Source organism: Trypanosoma cruzi, genomic scaffold, assembly GCF_000209065.1.
Source record: "Trypanosoma cruzi strain CL Brener 1047053517079 genomic scaffold, whole genome shotgun sequence".
Taxonomy (NCBI): Eukaryota; Euglenozoa; class Kinetoplastea; order Trypanosomatida; family Trypanosomatidae; genus Trypanosoma; species Trypanosoma cruzi.
Window position 1 is genome coordinate 10531 of NW_001849199.1, and position 21253 is coordinate 31783.

Sequence of the window (21253 nt, forward strand, 5' to 3'; positions counted from 1 at the left end):
ACTCCTTTACGCATCTTGACTGCGGGGATCCACGGGCCAAGCGCGAAACATTGCTCTGCATTACGCTGTCTCCGCCAATCGCAGCGCCTCATAGTCGCGCCATCGCCACCACAGCGGCACATTTTTTCCTCGTGTTTTCTCAGACAAATACGACGGCCCGCCCGCCAGCCGCCATCGTGAAGCACGTACGCCCTACTACGCGGACCTGCGCGGCGACAGCGCGGCCCCGCGAGGGAAACGCTGCCGGCTCCCGGCTTCCCCGGGAATGCGGGGAAAAAGGCCCCGACACCACGCCACGGCGGCGGTCTCCCGTTGGGCTCTTCGCTTTGTACTAGAGGCCTCCTGATGGTGTGTCGCCCGGTCCGCCCACACGACCGTGGGCGGCGCGGAGGTGACTGGCGGTGTCTCCCCTGCCCTAAAGGCCCGGCAATCGACCGTGATACGCGCAACGCCGGCGCCCACGTGTGTTTTTCGCCGCGGCCTCCGCGTCAGGCGCGCCGCTCCTGCGGGAACGTCGCTGGCGTTGCGGGGCGCGCTCCAGTATGCGTTGGTGGCGCGTCGATGACCACATCAAGGTGCCGTACGGGCCGGGATCAGGAGCGCCGCACGGCAGAATGGTTGCTTCTTGTCCCTTTGAAGAATTGTGCCCGCGTCCTTCGGCACTCAACCCTGGCGCCGCGATGGGGCGGCCAACTGTTAGGCCCTCGTGGCGCAACGGGCGTGGGAGAACAAGTCTCGGCAAACTGCCGACCGCCGCTTCCCAACCGAAAAGGCATTAAAGGGGGTAACTTAGCATTTGGCCTATTCATCGTCTCTTTTTGTGTTTGTGTGTTGTTGTTCTCCTGTGGCACCCCTGCGAATAAAGACGAGATGAAAGGGAAGGAACACTCACACACACAGACACACAGGGGGAGAGAGAGAGACCGCAAAGGCCAACATGCGCGGAAGCAGTTTTTTTTTTTTTTTTTTTTTTTGGGCGAGCGGCGTCTTCATCTTCCATTTCTTTTTTTGTGCCCAATTGCGGTTTTGGACTCGGCTCCGCCCCCACAAGTAAAATAACAGTAAAACGCCGCAAAAACTACAAAAAAAAAATGACCGACAAGAAGCAAAAACAAACATGCAAAAAAAAAAAAGAGCCTCACCCTCCACCTCCCCCAAATAATAATACTAAAAAAAAAAAAGGGTTTTGATCAGAGGCCTTGGGGCTTCGCCCTTTGCGTATGTTGATTGGACACAGGCCGAAGTAGCACACATGGCAGCCGCACGCTCGCATTCACACACACTCACTCTCTCTTCCAGCCATCCATGCCCACTGAAGAGAGAAAAAAAAAGAAAAAAAAAGTGAGAAGAGGGAAAAAGGAACAGCCCCAGAAACAAGACACACCACCTTCTACACTTCCTTGACTTTTCAGGCCCCGTAAAACAACAAAAAAAGAAAGGAGAAAAAGAAAAAGAAAAACTGTCAGTTGTTGTTGCTTTCTGTAGTTTGCGTTACTCCTTCACAACCTTCCCTTTTTTTGTCGTTAATATATATATGTTTTTTTCGTTTTTTGCTTTTTTTTTTTTTGGAAGCAAAATCAAAAGTAAAAAAGAAAACAAAAAGAACGACTACGACAAAAAAATAGAGGACTGCAAGAGATTAATTTATGAGGATGGCCCTGCGTATCTTTGCGGACGTAGAGACTGCGTCGAAGTGTGCGGTCTTGTTTCCAAAGAATGTATCCGCCTGTCAAGTGGTAGCGGAGGAGGCAAAGCTCAGAGCGATGGAGAAATTGAATGCAATCTACTCCTTTGAAGGAAATCGTACATTCGACAACACTGCTGTGGCTGCTGATATTGCGGCCGCAGAGTTTGATGTTTCTTTAAGTCTGCTTTCCGTGATTATGAGTGTTTCGACGGTTAAAGAGATACGCGAAGAGGCCAACAAACAAATTGTTGAACTTAAGTCGTTTGAAATCGATAACTTTCAATCCAATAAGCGTCTTTTTGAGGCTTTGAAGGAAGTTTCCCAGAGCTCTCAATATAAGGAGAAATACTTGGAGGGTAACAAAGATAAAGAGTATTCTTATTGGCTTGATGAAGAACTAAGAAATTTCAGACGAAAAGGAATGGAGTTGCCCGACAACAAATTTCAGGAAGTTGTGGCATTAGAAAAAGAACTATCTGCCTTATGTACCACGTTTTCTAGGAATATTAGCGAGGATCAGAGTGAGATTTTGGCTTCAGCGGAAGAACTAAAGGGGGTACCAGTATCCATCATTGACGGACTCAAAAAGGCAGATGATGGTCGATTTATATTGAAAATGGATTACCCAACCTTTTTTGGCGTGATGAAAAACTGTGAAGTGGCAGCTACCCGTCAATCTATGGCTCGGGCCGCAAGTAACAAAGCATATCCCGTTAACGAGCGGGTTCTGAAAGAAATCATTGCCAAAAGACAGGCCCTAGCAGAGCTTCTTGGCTTTTCGTCTTACAGTCATCTTAATTTAAGTGATAAGATGGCAAAATCTCCTGATGTTGCAAAGGCATTTGTCGATGAACTTATTCCTCGTCTTCAGCAGAAATGGAAGCATGAATTGGAGTTGATAAAAAAAAACTTACATGAAAGCTGCATTTTAACAGAGGATGGACGTTTACGAGAATTTGATGTGGCATTTATGATGAATCAAATCAAAAAGATTCATCTTAACGTCAGCGAGACCGAAATCCAAGAATATTTTCCCCTTGATGTTACTGTCAAGGGGCTTTTTGATATTTATCAGGCCTTTTTTGACATTACTTTTACACGCATTGACAATGGTTTTGAGCTTTGGCATGAAAGCGCCTTTACTCTTCAGGTTAAGGATAACGCAACTGGAAAGACGTTGGGACACGTGATTATGGATCTTTTTCCGCGTGAGGGAAAATATTCGCATGCCTGCTGTCACTCAGTTGTCCCTCCCGTCCTTTTGCATGGGTCTGAAGACGAATTTTCGCCAGCCTTAGGCGTTGTAATTGCGAATTTCCCGGCGCCTTTAAAGGATTGCCCTTCTCTGTTTCTTCACGATGACGTGACGACATTTTTCCACGAATTTGGTCACGCCATTCATGGACTCATGGGGCGTAGTCGAATGGCTACTTTTGCTGGAACAAATGTTAAATGGGACTTTGTTGAATTACCCTCTCAGATGTTAGAGGAATGGGTTTGGGAGCCTGAAATTCTTCAAAAAATAACATCTCATTACAAAACGCATGAATGTTTACCCAGTAACCTTGTGGAGGCAAAAGTTAAGTCCCGAAATGCATTTATTGGTCGGGATTCTTTAAGACAGTTGGAATTTGCCACCTACTCCCTCGAAGTTTTTTCTGCCCCATTTGCAGGCGGAAAGGATCCCAATAAATTGGATACCGCGGAACTAATGAGGAGTATTCGTTCAAGAATCAGTCCTGACATTAAATGTGAGGATGACACACACTTTGAATGTGGTTTTGGACACCTTACTGGTTATGGTGCGGGGTACTATGGTTATATGTGGTCCAAGGTTTTTGCCCTTGATGTGTACGAATATATCAAGAGTCGTAACGGCCTTTTGGATCCTGTTCTTGGGAACCACTACGTTTCTAACATTATTGGCATTGGGGGCGGCCAAGATCCCACTGCGATGCTGAAAAAGTTTTTAGGCAGAGAGCCTAACAGCGATGCTTTCTTGAAAACTATTGGTGTCTAGCATTTAGCTTTTAATAATGGAAAAAAACGAAAGTAATATATAGGGAAATTACTTTAAGCCTTTTTAAGAATTATTCTGCCACGAAGAGAATGAGGCAGGGTAGGCGGATTGACCTTTTACTTGCTGGGGAAAGATTATAATCGTTATCATGGGAGTTTTTGGACTGAATTTTTACGAGGAAAGGCGTCTACCTAAATTAATATATATATTCTGGCAAGAAGAAGATATTTAAGATTTTTTTAATCTTATGAATATGAGCTTGCGAAGAGAATGATCGCGGGAGAGCTGGCTAACTTAATGGATAAATACCTTGATAAAACGAATATACTTCTTTACAACGCTTTTCTACCGTATGATTTTTTGGGAAAAACACGACTTTGTAGGGGCAGGGAACCGATAGAGGCCAGATAAGATTTGTTTTTATTTTGCCATCCCATTCACCCCCTTGATTCCCACCACGCGGCGGGGTCTTGTGGTTGGAGGACCCCAAAGTCTGCCACTTCTTAATTAATAATATATATATATATATATATCTCCAGCTCGAATAGAGTGCGCCATGTCGCGATATTGTCCATCATACCATGCATGTTTTGGGAGCAAATATCGAGGAAGTGACGAACTGACTACCTTTCCATTCACCTTTTTCAATTCTCTTCTTGTTTTATTTGTATAGATAGTTTGAGGATCCGTCCAGCAGCTGGGGCAAATATTTTTAGATTTTTTTTTACCCATTTTTCACTCACATTACTCGCGCTATAACGTTTTTCTTAATTTCTATTCCATGTTTTGTTGGTTTTAGTCTCTCTCATTCCGTCTGTTTCTTTATATATATCTAAACGGGGAGGAGATTTTGATACCAATGGATTGGTCTTCATCGTCTTCTGATGAGGAGCTCCGAACAGCTCTGCGGCACAACGCCAGAAATATGCAGGCTGAGGGACGGGCTGTACCAACTTCCGGACCTCCAATTACTTTTTACAATGGCGAAGCTGTGAAGGTACAATACGGCACTATCTATTGTCCCTTTAGAAGAAAGTACTTCCACATACATCCGGTAAAAAGAAATCCGGCGGAGTTTTTTGGTGATGTAAACGTGAGGCGGAATAAACGTCGTTGTTTGTCTCCCTCGTCTGTTCAACTGCTGGATGCGTCTTTTTTTGACGAAACACCTCCTGAATTCAAAGAAATTACACTGAAGGAAATCAATGATAATGGGTTTTATCTTTTCAACGGTATTAGGAAATCCTCCTCTTCTTCGCTTACGACGTTGTATCCACCACTTTTGCAGGATTTCAGGTATTCTCGCGTTGTATTGAAAAATCGGTTCAAAGAATACTTGTTGTCGCCAGTTTGTTTGCGTAGCGAAAAAGATGGCTGGAAACGAACTACATACCAACTACCCCCAAAGGGAATAGTTTCAAGCCTTTTTGACGGCCGTTTTGCTTTCTGTGGCATGGATTCTCAGTCGGAGCTGTTTATTGTGGAAAATCATAGGCTATTGCCTCACTCTATTAAGATTCCGGGTGGCACTGATGATATAATTGGAATGCACTGTGTTGGTCGTAATGCCATGTTCATTGTAAGGAAAAACCGGCTCCAACATCTCTCTTGGGATTCTGATACTCCGTCAAATACTGCGGTTTGGGATTTTTCTCCTGAGGTCAATGCAAGTTTTTCTTGTTCATGCACCAATGCATTTTCAGAGAATCAAAGTGCTTATTGTGTTATTCTTGCCTGTGGGAGGAGCTTGTTTACTGCCGCCATGCATGAGAACACGATTCATAAGCCTCAAAAAATGTGCACTTTTCGTACAACACCGATTTTATCGGTTGACACTTTTTCTCTAGGACCTCTCGCTAACCAGGTGGTAGTGTGTGGAATGAGGAATGGCACCATTCAAGCGCAATCGTTGCAGGATATGCGAACTCATCGTTCCTTTAATTCTGGTATTCAACTCAAAGCAGCGTGCATACCTTACGTTCATTGTGTGGAAAACAGTTTTAATTTTGTTTCAGTCTCTATTATTGGTGAGATAAAATTGTGGGATATAAGGTATATGAATAAAAAAGAAGCAGTCTTTGAAATGGTGATGGACACAGCTGGTGGCCGCTTTCACGATATACAGGCTGCTTTTGTTGATGACATTGCTTGCTTTACGAATTCTACCGGTTGCATTTCTTGCATTAACACGAGAAGGTGGCTTGGTCTTGGTCAGTATCAAAGAGCTGGGGGAAACGAGGGCCGAATCCATTTAGTGCGAGGTACATTTGGATATCAAATACTCGATGCTGGTATTTGCAATACAATGGCCTATTTATTGCATGTTGTCTACTCATATAGCCGTTTTTTACATATTTTTTTTCTTTTGTTATTAGAACTTATTTTTCAAGATGTGAGAGCTTTTTGCTGTCAAAAAGAGATTTCTTTCTTCATTACTTCTTTTTCTTTACTTTTTGAAGGTTTGCTCCCGGACTGGGTTCAAAAGGGTTCACCATTACTGGCATTGATTCAAAAGGTTCTTGCTGAGTGTAGCTCAAAAAAGTAAGGGAATACAAATGATTTCTTGCGTCGTCTTCAACGTTCTTTTGGGAAGGCTCCAATTCATGAGAAAGCAGATGTGAACCTTGCTGAAAGAACAAGAAGAGTGAGCAGTATTCTGAATCAATGAATAAATCAAGCGGATCATCTCTTATCTAGAGAGGGCACTGAGGATGTGGAAACCTAACTGCAGCGTGCGTTTACTTTTTTGGATGCGTAAGGGACGTATATTACTCTGCGTTGAAGTCTAATTTGGACAGTTGTAAAATAACAACGAACGCCACATTTTTTGGAGGCATCAACATTTGTATGATAGCGATATTTCGACCCTACCTATTTCGAATATTTGCGTCAGTTGTGCCACAATTTTACCCGATCTGGAGTTGTATGCCGTAACCCATCGATATGGTTGTACCATTCATATTTATACACTGCATGGTGCGAGGGTTTGTTGGCTAACCGCGAATTTGGATTCTCCGCTGTGCATTGTATTTTTTCCAGATAAAAATGAACAGCAGTGGCATCACGGGGGGTGAAGGATAATTTTATCGGGCTTTACTTTTTTTCAGATGATTAAATGTGTTGAAGATAACGCTGCCGTGACAGCTGCAGCTTTTTCCTTTAATGCCAACTTATTACACGCTGGCTCTTAGGACAAAAATGTTTGCAGGATTGCTGGCCTAAATGGGAAATTTCGGGCCGTATTGGGGGAGTTACTAGATGGGCGAGTCGGGGTTATCTTTAGCTAAACAACATAATGCGAATGACTGAGTCATCCTTTCACTGAGTTGTGACCATGGTGCATGTGTGGCAGACGCTCTATAATCCCTGTACATTGAAGCCGTTGAGGGGAAATGAAGGGTGCTGTGTGGAAAAAAATATTTAGTCCCGACGATTCAGTTGTTCTATCTGGGTGTGAAGGAAAAATAAATATTTGGAATGCCATATCTTATACATTTGCTAATACATTTGAAATGAAGGCTATGGTTACCTCTGAGAAGGACGTTTGTTTATATATTTTTTTCTTAAGCAGCTGCCCTTTTTCCATTGGAATTTGGAAATTTGCTTATCATATTTAATTTATATGGAGAGTTCTACATTCCAAAGATAGACACGGGCAATATCTTCTTGGATATGACTTTGCAGAAACCTGTTTATCACACAGCGAGTGGCTTTACCAATTATGTTTTTACATGTGATGGGATTTTGCGTGGGTCGGGTGGGAGTTGGGCAGGTGACAGAAGCAACTAACCAAGAATAATGCCACTCCCATTTTCATTATGTTTTCAGAGAAGCCATAAAGACGTAACCTCAGTAAAAGCGGTGATCATGCCTTTTTATCAGAAGTGATTCCGCATTCTTGGTTTTCCCCGTGTTTTTCTATTATTTTCTTCAACATCCACGCAACAGAAGGAAAAAAAAAAAAAAAAAAGGAAAAAAAAGGAAATAGGAGGCTGGAACAAGAGAGGGTGAGGTACATTTGTAACACGGAGAGTTCAAAGTCAAAAACGATGTTTCGTGGTTATGCCAGATTAGCCTCAAAATGTGCACGGAACGTATCTCCACCTTCACGCACAATTCAGCCGGTAAATTTCAATGATGACACTGTCTTTAGGAAGAAATCTTTTTGGTGGTTAGTGCGGGCCTTAGTGGTGCTTCGCATATGCCAAATTTCATTTTTTTCCAGGAACGCGGTGTATTTGATGAAGAAATCAGAGTCTGTTTTGGGTCCTTTTCTTATCTACAACATTATCGTGAAGATGACGGCATATGGCCATTTTTGTGCCGGAGAGGATGAGCGTGGGCTGAAGAGTACGGTGAAAGCCCTTGAAAGGCAGGGAATTGGCTCTGTCCTTGATTATGCTGCCGAGGCAGACGTCGCGGGATTTGCCCCGCCACCCGGCTTGGAAGAGGCCCCAAACCTATCCATGGCTTCTCTCGTTCACAAAACAACGGTGAATTATTCTTCTCATGAGGAGCTGTACGATGAGAATATGAAGCTGTATGTTATGTGCGTTATGCATGCTTCGCTCAATCAGCCCGTAAATGGGGTAGGCCTGGCGGCTGTGAAAGTTACGGGCATGTGTGATCCGCAGCTACTCGCCCGCGTTTCGGCTATACTTCACTCGGTGCACGCCGGTTGGGTGCAAAATTTTACTAATGAAAAACCTCCTCCTATCGAGGAATGCCGTGTCGTGATGGGGACTAACAAAGAGTATCAGTTATACATTACTTATGATCAATTACGTAAAGGACTTACGGCTTATGGTTCAGCACGCAAATACACGGAAGAAGAGGCGGAGGCTGTCATTAAGGCACTTGATGAGAAAAATGAAGGCAAAGTGAACTATTATCAGTTCAAGAAGGTGGTTTCAGAAGCGGTTCTTTCCATGGAGCCCACACCGGTCCAAAAGCTTATCGTTGAGAAGCTTCCAAAACTCACGGAAGAAGAGCGCGAGCTTTGGCGGGCATTGCATAGGCGTTTGTCTGTTATTGTACGAACGGCTAAGGATTTACGGGTGCGTGTTCTGTTTGATGCCGAACAAACATTCTATCAAGTTGCCATTGATAATATTGTCCCTGCAGTTTCAGCGTCAGTTCAACCTTGAGGAACCAACTGTTTACAATACGTATCAGTGTTATTTGACATACACGGAGGATCGTGTGTTTAACGATTTGACGCGGTCTGAGCTTGAGGGATGGGTTTGGGGTGGAAAGGTTGTGCGTGGAGCGTATATGGTACAAGAGAGAGAAACGGCATCTAAATACAGCTACAAGAGTCCTGTGTGGCCGACATATGAGGAAACCAGCGCATGTTACCAGGCGTGTGCAAGGCGTATTTTGAGGGAATTTACTCGGTTGCCCAATACACCCTTTGAAGTGTTGTTTGGTACGCATAACAAAGAATCTTTAGAGGAAATATCTGAAGCTATTCTCAAGCTCCCTCCCGTAAAGGGTCTAGCAGTGTTTGCACAGCTGTACGGTATGGCAGACCATTTAACGATTCCCTTGCAAAAAGCGGGATTTCGCGTATTCAAGTATCTTCCTTATGGCCCTGTGAAGGAGACTATTCATTACTTGGGCCGGCGGGCCACGGAGAACGCCTCTGTTCTCGTGAATGGGGGCTCAGAAGAGGTTGAATTGATGAGGAAGGAACTGCGCCGTCGTTTGTTTTGTTTTAAGAGGTACCGGGAAAAAGGTGTAAGGGCTTAGTCCCAATTTTGTATTTTCCTTTTTTTTTCTTTCTTTCTTTCTTTTTTTTCTGGTTAGTTTGATTTCTCTGACCGCGTCCACAATAAGCACTTTCACTTTTGAGGGGATATTCGTGCACGTAGCCGATTATATCGAGTTAGCTTCTAGCTTCACTTTGTGATGTCGCCACTGTCTCATATATATATATATAAAAAAAACAACAACACAAAAACAACAACAACAAAACGGAGAGATCTGAGGTGACTTGTCAATTCACCGGGCAACAGCTGCTGCATATCCAAGACCCGTCTGTTGCCAGGGATTGCGCAATGTGAATGCATTTCTTTTTTTTCTTTTTTTTTTTTTTTTCTTTTTTGTGTGTGTGTAACACGAGGAAAAATGGAAGGAATGTAAAGACAATAAAAGACGAACTCAACCCACTTATTATTATTATTTGTTCCGTGTGAATCTTGCGGATAATTTCAAATTGTTTTTTTTTTTTTTTTTTTTTATTTGGGGGGAGGGAAGAGGGGGCTGGACGCGGTGTTGGCTGATGTTATTGCTACTTGCACGCTTTGAAACAGCGGGTCTGTGCTACATGTTTTATTTAATTTTTATTTTTGATTTTGTATTCTTCCCCTTTTCAAATTTTTTTTTTTCTTCGTTCTTTTTTTTTTTGGTTTTATTTCTTCCAAATGCTCGAACCCCAATGAGCATTACAAAAGTACCTTACAATGAATAAGGGTCTTTCTAAGCGTGTTTTGTCCCCGCTAAAGAGGACAGCCTCAGGCTCACTTAGTTCAATAGAGTCACTGCCGCCAAAAACCGAGGCTCCGGAAAAACTGCGGACCTACAAGGATTTTATCAACCGAACCATATTTACGATTGCCATGGCGTACGTATTTCTTGTACTCATTTCATTGGGTGTGGAGGTGGTTATTCCGCTTGTCATTGCCATTGAGTGCACAATGTTTTACGAGATTACTAGAATAAACCAGCGTGCACGGAAGGATAGGCAACTTGTATCAATGTTTGTCTTGAAGCTTTGGTTTCTGGGATCGACCATATTTTTAGTGACGAGTCATAGCATTCGTGAACCACTGGTCGCGACATTCCCATGGCTTTTGAGGTATTACGCCAATTTTGGCATGTTTGCGTTTGGCTTGCCTATGATTGGTATTGTAGGATTCGTACTAAGTCTGCGAAAAGGCATGTATCGCTATCAGTTCATACAATTTACATGGATTGTAATGACTCTATTGTTTACCGTTATACAAGGTGGGATTCAAATTAAAAACATGATGCGAGGTATGATTTGGTTTTTGCTTCCTGTAAGCTGCGTCGTGAACAATGACATTTGGGCCTACGCATTCGGTAAAATGTTTGGGAGAACGAGGCTTTTGGCTTTGTCACCCAAAAAGACATTGGAAGGGTTTTTGGGCGCCTTTCTCTTTACAATGGCATGGTCGTTTTGGTTTGCCGGGTTTCTTGGTTATTTTCCGGAGCTCTATTGCCCAAAGGTAGATTTTCATTCGTCAATGCATTGCGAAAAGGATCCGTTGTTTGTCCAGAGGGCAATTGTGTTGCCGTCTTTTATTCAAAAACTAACGGGAAACTATTTAACGACTATTCAATGCTCCAAGGCTCAGCAACATGCCCTTGTGCTTGCGGCGTTCGCGTCCTTGTTGGCCCCATTTGGCGGGTTTTTTGCCAGTGGTTTAAAGCGGGCGTTCAAACTGAAGGATTTCGGTGACCTCATCCCCGGTCATGGTGGCATTACAGATCGCATGGACTGCCAGGGGATGATGGGGGTTTTCACCTACGTTTATTTAATGAGCTATGTGTATTCCGACGCAAAGTGTCCTTCTTTGCATGATTTGAGCAGTTGCGCCTTGCGATTGAGTGATGAAGGGAAAATTAGGCTTATGCGACTGCTGAATGAATCTCTATCAAAGGGTTTCTAAGGCCATTGAGGAAGATATTATTCCAATCATCAAAGGATTATTCTGTATTTGCTTCTGTTTACTTTAAAGGGACATATATATATATATATATTGAGGTTGGTGGGTGTTTTGTTGTTTATGGTGAGATTTACAGGATGAAACTCTTATTTCCACCATTATTTCTTTTTTATATAAAGCTAATATGTACATTTATATATGCTTCCGTTTGTTTGCTGTTGTGTTTATTTATTTATTGCTTTGTTTGAAAGGTCGTCTAGTAGTCATGACGGAGGTTGCAGCAACCAAAAAGGAAAAGAAGGCCCCACAGGAGGAGGTTGTTGTGCAGCAGACGGACCAGGCACAGGTTGGTCTCATCATCAAGGTGCTTGGCCGCACTGGCTCGCGTGGCAATGTGACGCAGGTTCGTGTCCGTCTCATGGCAGAGGAGGGCTCACCGGATGCAAACCGCACCATTGTGCGTAACGTGAAGGGACCGTGCAAGGAGGGCGACATGCTTTCGCTCATGGAGACAGAGCGCGAGGCCCGTCGTCTGCGTTAAGATTTTTTTTGTTTGGACGCCGGTTTTTTATTTTATTTTTGTTTCTTCTTTTGTCATTTCCTGATGCTGATTTTGTTGACGTTTTGTTTTGTTGTTCGTTTTTTTTTTTTCTGGGAGATTTGTGAGTCTTTTTTTTTTTTTGGATGACTGATATATTGGCCTCTTTTTGATGCTTGCTTCTTTTTCTCCCCTTTTATTTCTTTGTTACTGCTGTGTCATTAGCTCTTTAGTCATGACGGAGGTTGCAGCAACCAAAAAGGAAAAGAAGGCCCCACAGGAGGAGGTTGTTGTGCAGCAGACGGACCAGGCACAGGTTGGTCTCATCATCAAGGTGCTTGGCCGCACTGGCTCGCGTGGCAATGTGACGCAGGTTCGTGTCCGTCTCATGGCAGAGGAGGGCTCACCGGATGCAAACCGCACCATTGTGCGTAACGTGAAGGGACCGTGCAAGGAGGGCGACATGCTTTCGCTCATGGAGACAGAGCGCGAGGCCCGTCGTCTGCGTTAAGAAAAAAAAATAAGAGCAATTATTTGCGTTTTTTTGAAATTAAATTTTTTTTTTTGTTGCAACTAATTGTCATGTTTTTTTTTTCTTTAAAAAAAGTGTTCCGAATATCTTATTTTTTTTTGCGTGTGTTCCTACGCCTTGTGGTGTGTGAATATCATTTTATTTTTTTCTTTTTCTTTTTCTTTTTGCGCTTTGCTCTTTCCTACTTTTTAGGGTGAATGAATATAACACTGGAGAGCCTCGCCCAGGCCCTCACTGTCCTGCAACAGGCGACTGCAGCGGACTTGTCAGGGGAGACTGAGACAGCTGTTGAGATGTACGTCGCAGCAAAGAACGAATTGGACGCTGTGGCTCCGTACCTCCCCCGCGGACACGCCGATGTGGTTCGAGGCCATGCGGAGGAGGTTAAGCGCAGAATAGACGGGATCAACTGCAATCGATGGGCGAAAGAGGGCAAAAGTGAGTTTCCCACATTCCCTCTGGAGTATGTGCCAAAGCCTGTACCTGTCGAGGAGTTTAGGGTGCCTCTCAATCCCACCTTTCGGGTATTGTGGCTGATGCGTCTTTTGGAACGCTCAATAAGGCAAGGTGCCTTCGTGGCACCTGATCTGTATGTAGGGAAGGAGGTGTGGTACCAGAACGGGGGAGGCGCCGCCCTCACACACACGGGCCCGAAGATACGTTACCTGACCGCCCTCTGCGGGGCGATGGAGAAGTTGCGGGCGGTGGCGAACCTGAACAATACCGAAACCGTCACAAAAAGCCTTCGAAAATATTTAAGGACAGCGGAAGAGCTTACAACGGCGTTAGAGATGGAGATTGGAATTCGCACAGACGGAGGGGCGTCGCCACGTTCAAGGATTGAACGGGGTATGCGAGGTTTATTCCACAAGGGACAGCAAGTGCTTCGAACATGGATGAATCAGGAACCAAATATGGAGTTGTGTCTCATTTGGGCCGTCAACACACTCGGGCAGGCACAGCTGTTCGAAAGGTGGATTATATACTACTCTCAAGTGCATATGTCACCGGCCGTGACAGAAATTATGGGTTTCTTGCACCGTGCGGTGGGGCTTCTGTACAGTGGTCCCTGTAGTTTTTTGCTGCGGGATATGGCGATTCTGATAGAGCGGCACCAAGAGAAGTGCCGTAAAAGCATTACTCGTCTTCTTCCAGTAGATGTCAAGTTGGAGGGCGGCACGTTCAGTTAAACATCAACAAACACAGAGAAAGTGAGAGAGAGAGAGGAAAGAAAAGCTTCTTTTTTTTTTTTTTCAGTCTTCTTTAGCTGTCTCTGTGCTCGATTATCCGTCACGAATCCCGGTGAATGCCATGTGAATAACATTTTTATTGCTCGTACTGTTCATACGAATGGCTTGTTTTTTTGCTTTTTTTTTTTTTTTTGTGTGTGTGTGTGTGTGTGCGTTTGCATATGGGGTGGGATGTGGGGGAAATGGATAACTTTTCTTCCCTTTATCCAGCTGTGTTTTCCATTTCCATTGTACCCAACCCCCTAACCCCCCTACTTCCTACTTCCTCTTCTTTTTTTTTTTTAATTTCTTAATTTTTACTTTTAAATTAAGATGCAAAAACAGCAGCTTACTTTGGATGCCGCATACAAGTTGACACTCTGGTACTCGCTATTTTGTGAGGCTCAAAGCAGACAAGAGAGAACGACAGAGTGCCGCAGTCATGATACACGTGTAAGACACATCGCTTTTTCGCTCCTCAAGGCGTCTCTTCCACGCAAGTCGCTGAAGAGCTGTTGTTTGTCCGGTGCATGTGGCAGGGACTCTTTAACGCACAAAAGAGTACATTTTGGAAGACCCGAAATTTGTCCCGCGTCTGGTGGGCGCGATGATGTGTGCCAGTGCCTTGCCCATGCAACAGCGTGTGTCGGATGCCCGGTTCGCCTTATGGTGAGGGACTACAGTTCCTCGGCCTCGCTTACAGGGGATCGTTATGGCGGGCTACGCTGCATGCTGCGTCACATGACGCTTCAGAGTGTAACGTTTTCTGGTACATCGGACCCACACGACGCACAGCGTGTGGTAGAGGAGCTCAGTCAAACGCTGATGTCTCACACAGGGACGTTGGGGCGTCTCAGTTTGGGAGGTATTCCGGCACACGTCGTGATCTCCCCACTGTTGCGCGCCATGACGATGGTGGATAGCTTAACGGAATTACGACTTGAGGATTGTGGAATACAAGACGTTGATGATATTGTCTCCTACTTAAATATGGCAAAGCATTTACGCCGAATTTCCCTGCGTGGCAACAGTGGGATAAGTGAGGGAATGGCAAAACTGGGCGGCGCAGTGGCAACATGCCGTTCGTTGCTCTCCGTTGATATGGGACTCTGTCGCTTGCGAGATGACCATCTTTATCACTTTCTCAATAACCTTCATGGCTTTTTGGGACGTGCATCCTTTACTTTTGACGTATCCAACAATTTCTTGAGCAACCTTTCATTTGAACACCTTCGAGACGCCCCCGCGGCGTTTCGGGCAACCGTAAGCGAGTTGGATCTCAGCGGTCACAATTTGGAGAAATGCGGGGTTGTCGCATCTGCTATGCTTTTGAGGCTTACCGCCCTGCGTGGTATTTTGCTGGATCAGTGTGAACTTGGGTCGCGTGATTTGCAGCGGCTGTGCAGAGTACTCAGTCAAAAGGAACGACGCTGGAACCTTTTGTCTTTTCGGGGCAATGCTTTGACCACTCACGACATCAAGCGTCTGGCGCTTGTTTCACTTGCTGCCGGGTCTTCGCTTTGTGTGGCGGGAAACAGTATTGGTACGGGCGTCCAGAAGCTAAACTTGACGATAGTGCTGCCTTTTTTATGTGAACTGGACCTCTCTATATGTGACATCCGGGATGAGGGTTTGCTGCAACTGGCGAACGCCCTTGAAAAAGTAGGGCCCTTTTCTCTGCGTGTGTTGCGGTTAGACGGGAACGACATTGGCGTGGAGGGAAAGAAGGGGTGTAGCGGGTTGCAGTTTCTTGGAAGGGCTCTGCGGGCGAGTTATGCTCCACGCCTTGAGGTGCTTTCCCTTGCACACAATAGGCTGTTGCTGCGGCCTCTCTTGACACTGGTGGAGCAGGTATCCTCCACTTTGAGGGAGCTTCACATCTCTTACTCTGCCATCGCAAACGACTACGGTGAGGTGATGAGTCTTGTTAAGGAAATCATTCAGCGTCAAAAAGGGGGTCTTGGGTTCGAGCAGCTTGATTTGTGGGCGATGCGTGCAGCCGATGCGGATGCTTTTTGCAGTGGGGAGCTGGAGACGTGGCTTGAGGGTCAGCGGGCTGTTCGGGTCATCACGGGGACGAAGTGAGACTCTTTTTTTTTTTTTTTTTCCTTCTTACTTGGCGGTTTTCCACAAATTCATTTCTTTCCATCTTTGCTGTCTCTGTTTTCTTGTTTTTGACGGGTCCTTTTGTTTGCTGGTGATGCGCACGGATGATTTTTTTTTTTCTTGTTTTTTTAAAAAAAATTCTCCCGATTTATTTAGTTGTGCTGAGGTGCGTGGGCAAAGTGGTGGGAAAACGTCATGGAAACGAGTGGTGTACAGCGTGTGCCGGCCGTGTTGTTGCTGCGGGAGGAGCTGAGACTTATGGATGAAGTCATCAGGGGCGGTGGGCGTCGCCGCGTGTACCGGCACCACTTGTTTTTCCGCGCCCTCCTCGCACTGCGCATGGCGCTTGAAAAAATGCTGCCGCACTTCGCCCAACGCCGTGCCACACCGCCCCAATGGGCGATCACAAGACTTCTTGCGCTTGCGGTTCGATGCGGGGAGGCGGCGGCAGTGGAGTTGAGTGTGTCTCGCATTGACACCCTTTCCCTTGCGGCGCTTTCACTGGCGATATCGTCACGGATTGGATGTCTTCTCGGGGCTCTCTCTTCGCGTGAGCAGGACGTGTTCTCGGGCTTGGCCCCTGCCGATGAAGGCAGCAGCAGCAGCAACAACAACAAAAAGAAGAAAGATAAGAAGAGGGAAGGCGTGAATTTTCTTGTCACAAGAAAACGAGGCCGGCAGAAGCGCTCACGATCGCCGGAGGGCGTCATGTCGCTGCAACGGCCAACAATTGGTTGTGTCATCGAGGCGGTTCTTCATTGAGTCGCACGCATGCGTCGAGAAGTACGTCTCTCTCTCTCTCTCTCTCTCTATCCGTCTATATATATATATATATATAAATGTATACATAGACATGGATAATATGTACATATATCTGCGCTGTTGCGAAAGGACGAGGGTGCCATGATACCCGAGCCGAGTCCCTTTGTTGGGGGTTCATCCACCTCCTTCTTTTTTTCTTTTTTCTTTTTTGTGTGTCCTTTTTTTCTATTTCAGGAGATCTCTGAACGGTTGATGTCGTCTATAGGCGGCTTCCGGCGCCGTGCCCCCAAGACACTCAAGACACGCCACGCGCTAAAAAAGTATGAACCCAAAGTTGTTGAGAACCCCAAAAAAATACTATTCCTCCGCGGCTCACGGACGAGTAGTGTGGTGAATGATGCCATGACGGACCTTGCCGCCATCACGAAGCCGTATAATAAGAAACTGAAAAAGCGGAACGGTTTTCATCCCTTTGAAGGTCGTGAGCATCTTGAGTTTCTTGGCTTTAAGAACGACTGCTCTCTCTTCTGCTTCACAAGCGACAACAAGAAGCGGCCGCACAACCTTGTGCTGGGCAGACAGTTCGACTTTCACATTCTAGACATGGTGGAGCTCGGCATCGTAGCGGCTGATCGTCTGGACTTGGAGCGGGTGAAGGGCATGGATGTGGCGTCGCTTGGCGGGAAACCTTTTTTTGTCTTTGAGGGAAGCGAGTTTGCTGCGGACCCGGCGTTCATTCGCCTCAAGAGCCTAATAATTGACTTCTTCCGCGGGGGAACCGAGACGGAGGTCAACCTTGACGGATGTGATCGCGTCTTGGCCTTCTCGCTCAGGTCAGAAAATGGCCGGGATGCGTGCGTGGCGCCGTCAACGGAGTGTTACGGCAGCGGGCCGCAGCAGGAACGAGGAAACACGGTTCTTTGCATGCGGCACTACGCCCTGCAGAAACCCAGCACTGCTGCCGGCATGCCTAAAACTTTGAGCAGCAACATCCAGCTTGTAGACATTGGCCCTAACTTTGACTTTTCCATTCGCCGCGCAGCCTTTGCGACGCCGGCCGAATTTAAGGTGGCAACACGAGTACCGAAGGAAGTATTGGCGACATTGCGTTCCACAGCGGAGAATGTCAGCAGCGACGCCATGGGGAACCTCCGCGGCCAGCTGCACGTTGGTAAGCAGGACGTGGATCAGCTGAACCTCCGCCGCTTCAAGGCACACCGAAAGAGAGGACGCCATGGAGACGGAGAGGATGGCGATGGTGGCGAAAAGGACGAAGAGGCGCCACAAAAACGCCGTCGCCGTCGTCACGGAGGAGGGGATGACGCCGATGACGACGCACGACCGGAGACGGATATATAAATTTCGATTAAACAAAGAAGAAGAAGAAGAAGAAGAAGAAGAAGAAGAAAAAAAAAAGAGGGAAGAGCAATAACAATAATGAAGGAATAGTGAAGAGGAGTTTGGCGAGGAAAAGAATGCAATGGGGAAAATGAGAGAAAAAGAAAAAGAAGAATGGAAGAAAACCAACGGACAGCCGCCGCCGCCGTAAGAGAATAGGGAGGGACAAGAAGTGAGTTTGAATTGTGGGAGGATGTCGTTTTTATCGTCCGGGAAACTCTTTCCTTTGATGTGCAATTGGAAGCAAAAAGAGAGAGAGAGAGAGTGCGAGAGTGAGATGTAAACACAAAGGTGGCTGTTTGACAGGCGAATTTGTGTTTACATCTTTTTTTAGCCTCTTTCTTTTTTTCTCTCTCTCTCTCCCTCTCTTTTTTTTTTTTTTTTTTTCGTTTTGGTTACACTGCTCAAGTGCACACTTATGTGTATGCATTTCATGCGTCGATGTTGTTCTTTTGAGGCGGGAAGAGCGGGAGAGGCATTTGTTTGTTGTGTTTGTGTACCTTTTACTTTGGGACTGCGCCTAATGACATCTTCATGTCTCCTCACAGGAAGAAAGGTGAAAAACCAAAATAAAGAGGAACAAGCACAGCCGCAGTAACATAACGCAGGGAGTGAATTCACACATTCATCGAAACATATATACATACATACATATATATATATAAACAAACATAAGAATATTTATTTATTTTAGAAGCATTGACGTTTCAATGCCACCTCGTTTTTTCTCTGCTTTTCTTTTTGGAGGTGCGATGAATTTGTTTATAGGTGGCTCTGTGCATGCTGCGGGGGCGTACACGAGCCCGTATCCGCAGAATGCTCGTAACTCTGTTGTCTATCTTGACACAGCTGTTCAAGAGGGCTACACATGGTTTGGATCGGCGTCCATGAAACCGATAGGAAGAGTGGAAGTGGAGCTATTTGACGATACAGTTCCCATTACAGCACGTAACTTTCGTGAGCTTTGTCGTGGGTACCAAAACAAAACGCCTGAGGGAAAACCTTTGCACTACAAGGGCTCTGTTTTCCATCGCATTATTCCCGGCTTTATGATTCAAGGTGGGGATATCACAAAAGGCAACGGGACGGGCGGCTGCTCCATCTATGGCGTCCGCTTCAAAGACGAGTCCTTTGACTCAAAGGCCGGTGCACATAAAGGGCCAGGGATACTCTCCATGGCAAATGCCGGGCGTAACACAAACGGGTCACAGTTTTTTATCTGCACCGTATCCTGTCCGTGGTTGGACGGCAAACACGTTGTCTTTGGACAGGTGCTAAGGGGGTTTGACCACGTCAAGGCTATTGAAGAGGTTGGGACACCACACGGCAAGCCAAGCAAGACGGTTTTGGTTTCTGACTGTGGTGTTCTAAAGGAGGCATCTTAGTTGGATGTTTACCTTCTTTTTTTTTGGTTTTTTATTGCGCAATGGGTGAGGAACACACACACACACACAAAGGATACGTTTGATTCGACACCCAACTGACTGGCGGGAAAGCACAAAAGGAGGGGCTTGACGGAGGCATTTGTAACAACAGAACATTCATAACACACGGTAGCGAATGAATGGAGAGGGGAGGAGGGAGGGAGGGGCTATCGTCGTCTTTGGTGTCGGGCTCAGTGAATGCATGGAAAATGCTTTCTCCTTTTGCATCCGTGGTTTCCCAGTGAAGTCTGACGCTGATTTATTTTACATCGACGGTGGGGTGCAGGCAAGAGAGAGGAGAAAAGGCTTCATTTTTTTTCTTCTTCTTCTTCTTTTATTCCTTTTTTTGACTCTCTTTTTTTGGAAATAAGTAGAGGTGCGAAGATGGTAGTAAAGAAAAGGCCGTTTTTTGCGGATCTTCTGGGAAAGAAGTTGGCGTATGAGGTTGGTGTCGCCGCACGAAATGAAAGAGAGTAAAAACAGCTGGATGCTTGCTGACACGTCGGTGGGTGTGCCACGGCCACCGATGAGTTCTCAGGGAGAGGGACAGGAGGGAGTGAGACGGAGACTGTGCACATCGACTGCGGCGTGTGGTGCCACAAGATGCGATTGCCATTGTGAAGGATGTGCAACGGCCGCAATGCGTGCAGCAGAGCGTCACCTGCATCTTTGTGCCTGCCGAGCTTGCAGGTGCCGTGAGGAGGTGCAGGCGACCTCTCATCATTGGGCTGCTGAGGCCGTTTTTCCTCTCTACCCAGCGGGAGAAGCAACTCTTCTTGCAGGCGATGTGCTGTTCTGCATCGATGCTCCCAACGGGTTGTCACGCCGCCGTGTCGTTGCAGTGCAACTCTCGTGTTCCTCACTGCACACGTGGCTCCCTGTCGCTTGGCTTATTTGCAGGGCCATTGCCCGCGGTCCCCCATTGGGAGGCTGCTCACTTGTTTTTCTTAAATTTTGTGTACTGTTGAGATGTGCTGGAGAACAATGGCTGCGGGGACGCCGATGTTGTGCTTCGCTTTGAGTGGTGGCGGTGTGAACTGCTGTTTTGCTGCCTTTCTGCCGCTGTTGTCTGTTTCTCCCCTCCACGAAGGAAGTTACGACTAGACGCTAATCGCTACTGTGAAATTGTAAGGCTCTGAAAGGACCAACAGTACGCACACACACCGCCCACACACATATTTCTATGCTCTCACGTGTTGCTGCAGTGAAGGCACCCCGCACACACAACCGTCGCCGCGTGACCGGATCCAGCGGAAGGAGGAGGGAAGGGGGAGAGAGTGAGCTGCAGAGGCCCAACATGTCCCGGCATCACTTCTGCTCTGCGGTGCCGCTCCTCCTCGTTGTGGTGATGATGTGCTGCAACACTTGTGGTCCCGCAGCCGCTGAGGACAGCAATTCAGGTGATGTGCGGCTGCCGCAACGGGTCGGTGTCTTTTTGCCGCAGAAGACGTCGGTGCTGCCGAAAGAGGGGGCGGGGCCGGGCGATGTGAGGGATGCATTTGTCTCACCCTCTATTGTCAGTGCTGGAGGAGTGATTGTTGCTCTTGCTGAGGGCCGGAAGTGGCATAGTGCTCCGCAGCATCCAGCCGCCAAAACCCTTGCGATTGATATTGTTGCGGGGTACCTCAACGCTACGGAGCCGTGGTCGTCCATGGTCGCCTATATCACCTCCAGTAAGTGGAATGCACACACCGTCTTTGACAGAGAAACCCCAAAGGACGGGTTGGGCATGGCGATTCTACCCACGTCACTTTCCAAGGGCAATGAGCTGTTCCTTCTTGTGGGAAGCTCTTACTTTGTTTTTGATCCTACCACGCAGCATTGGATTGAGGGTGGAGGGGACATCCATTTGGTTAAGGGTGAGGT

The 21253-nt window shown here is 46.4% G+C and overlaps 12 protein-coding genes and 1 pseudogene across 12 annotated transcripts, besides 24 other annotated features; all 13 read left to right on the forward strand.

Annotated features, from left to right (window-relative positions):
- Positions 1-11658: a sequence feature (heterozygous, non-Esmeraldo-like haplotype).
- Positions 952-974: a microsatellite.
- Positions 1420-1459: a sequence feature (A-rich).
- Positions 1570-1620: a sequence feature (A-rich).
- Positions 1647-3707, forward strand: Tc00.1047053511237.10 (thimet oligopeptidase, putative; the record flags this gene model as incomplete). The annotated part of the gene is made up of 1 exon (XM_805181.1): positions 1647-3707. One exon carries the CDS (start codon positions 1647-1649, stop codon positions 3705-3707), a length of 2061 nt encoding a protein of 686 aa, XP_810274.1.
- Positions 3963-4230: a mobile genetic element.
- Positions 4221-4240: a microsatellite.
- Tc00.1047053511237.20 (hypothetical protein, conserved) lies at positions 4567-6252 on the forward strand (the record flags this gene model as incomplete). Its single annotated transcript, XM_805182.1, has 1 exon — positions 4567-6252. The coding sequence occupies one exon, from the start codon at positions 4567-4569 to the stop codon at positions 6250-6252; it is 1686 nt and encodes a 561-aa protein (XP_810275.1).
- Positions 7660-7692: a microsatellite.
- Positions 7757-9454, forward strand: Tc00.1047053511237.30 (annotated as a pseudogene).
- Positions 9473-9506: a microsatellite.
- Positions 9646-9681: a microsatellite.
- Positions 9778-9813: a microsatellite.
- Positions 9928-9952: a microsatellite.
- Positions 10039-10128: a sequence feature (T-rich).
- Positions 10172-11401, forward strand: Tc00.1047053511237.40 (CDP-diacylglycerol synthetase, putative; the record flags this gene model as incomplete). Its single annotated transcript, XM_805183.1, has 1 exon — positions 10172-11401. One exon carries the CDS (start codon positions 10172-10174, stop codon positions 11399-11401), a length of 1230 nt encoding a protein of 409 aa, XP_810276.1.
- Tc00.1047053511237.50 (40S ribosomal protein S33, putative) lies at positions 11583-11939 on the forward strand (the record flags this gene model as incomplete). Its single annotated transcript, XM_805184.1, has 1 exon — positions 11583-11939. One exon carries the CDS (start codon positions 11583-11585, stop codon positions 11937-11939), a length of 357 nt encoding a protein of 118 aa, XP_810277.1.
- Positions 11659-11873: a sequence feature (areas merged during assembly that could not be assigned to a particular haplotype. This can correspond to areas where the two haplotypes were merged or to regions with more than two copies in the genome that were merged during assembly.).
- Positions 11874-21253: a sequence feature (heterozygous, non-Esmeraldo-like haplotype).
- Positions 11962-12080: a sequence feature (T-rich).
- Positions 12109-12447, forward strand: Tc00.1047053511237.60 (40S ribosomal protein S33, putative; the record flags this gene model as incomplete). The annotated part of the gene is made up of 1 exon (XM_805185.1): positions 12109-12447. The coding sequence occupies one exon, from the start codon at positions 12109-12111 to the stop codon at positions 12445-12447; it is 339 nt and encodes a 112-aa protein (XP_810278.1).
- Positions 12605-12658: a sequence feature (T-rich).
- Positions 12666-13658, forward strand: Tc00.1047053511237.70 (hypothetical protein, conserved; the record flags this gene model as incomplete). Its single annotated transcript, XM_805186.1, has 1 exon — positions 12666-13658. The coding sequence occupies one exon, from the start codon at positions 12666-12668 to the stop codon at positions 13656-13658; it is 993 nt and encodes a 330-aa protein (XP_810279.1).
- Positions 13851-13873: a microsatellite.
- Positions 13990-14029: a sequence feature (AT_rich).
- Positions 14031-15782, forward strand: Tc00.1047053511237.80 (hypothetical protein, conserved; the record flags this gene model as incomplete). Its single annotated transcript, XM_805187.1, has 1 exon — positions 14031-15782. One exon carries the CDS (start codon positions 14031-14033, stop codon positions 15780-15782), a length of 1752 nt encoding a protein of 583 aa, XP_810280.1.
- Tc00.1047053511237.90 (hypothetical protein, conserved) lies at positions 15999-16565 on the forward strand (the record flags this gene model as incomplete). Its single annotated transcript, XM_805188.1, has 1 exon — positions 15999-16565. One exon carries the CDS (start codon positions 15999-16001, stop codon positions 16563-16565), a length of 567 nt encoding a protein of 188 aa, XP_810281.1.
- Positions 16592-16614: a microsatellite.
- Positions 16622-16677: a microsatellite.
- On the forward strand, positions 16707-17924 carry Tc00.1047053511237.100 (hypothetical protein, conserved; the record flags this gene model as incomplete). Its single annotated transcript, XM_805189.1, has 1 exon — positions 16707-17924. The coding sequence occupies one exon, from the start codon at positions 16707-16709 to the stop codon at positions 17922-17924; it is 1218 nt and encodes a 405-aa protein (XP_810282.1).
- Positions 17939-17979: a microsatellite.
- Positions 18300-18348: a sequence feature (CT-rich).
- Positions 18597-18637: a microsatellite.
- On the forward strand, positions 18674-19348 carry Tc00.1047053511237.110 (cyclophilin, putative; the record flags this gene model as incomplete). Its single annotated transcript, XM_805190.1, has 1 exon — positions 18674-19348. The coding sequence occupies one exon, from the start codon at positions 18674-18676 to the stop codon at positions 19346-19348; it is 675 nt and encodes a 224-aa protein (XP_810283.1).
- Positions 19699-19749: a sequence feature (T-rich).
- On the forward strand, positions 19827-20408 carry Tc00.1047053511237.120 (uncharacterized protein; the record flags this gene model as incomplete). The annotated part of the gene is made up of 1 exon (XM_805191.1): positions 19827-20408. The coding sequence occupies one exon, from the start codon at positions 19827-19829 to the stop codon at positions 20406-20408; it is 582 nt and encodes a 193-aa protein (XP_810284.1).
- Positions 20685-21253, forward strand: Tc00.1047053511237.130 (trans-sialidase, putative; the record flags this gene model as incomplete). The annotated part of the gene is made up of 1 exon (XM_805192.1): positions 20685-21253. A coding segment is annotated over one exon (569 nt), but the record flags the coding sequence as incomplete, so codon positions are not given.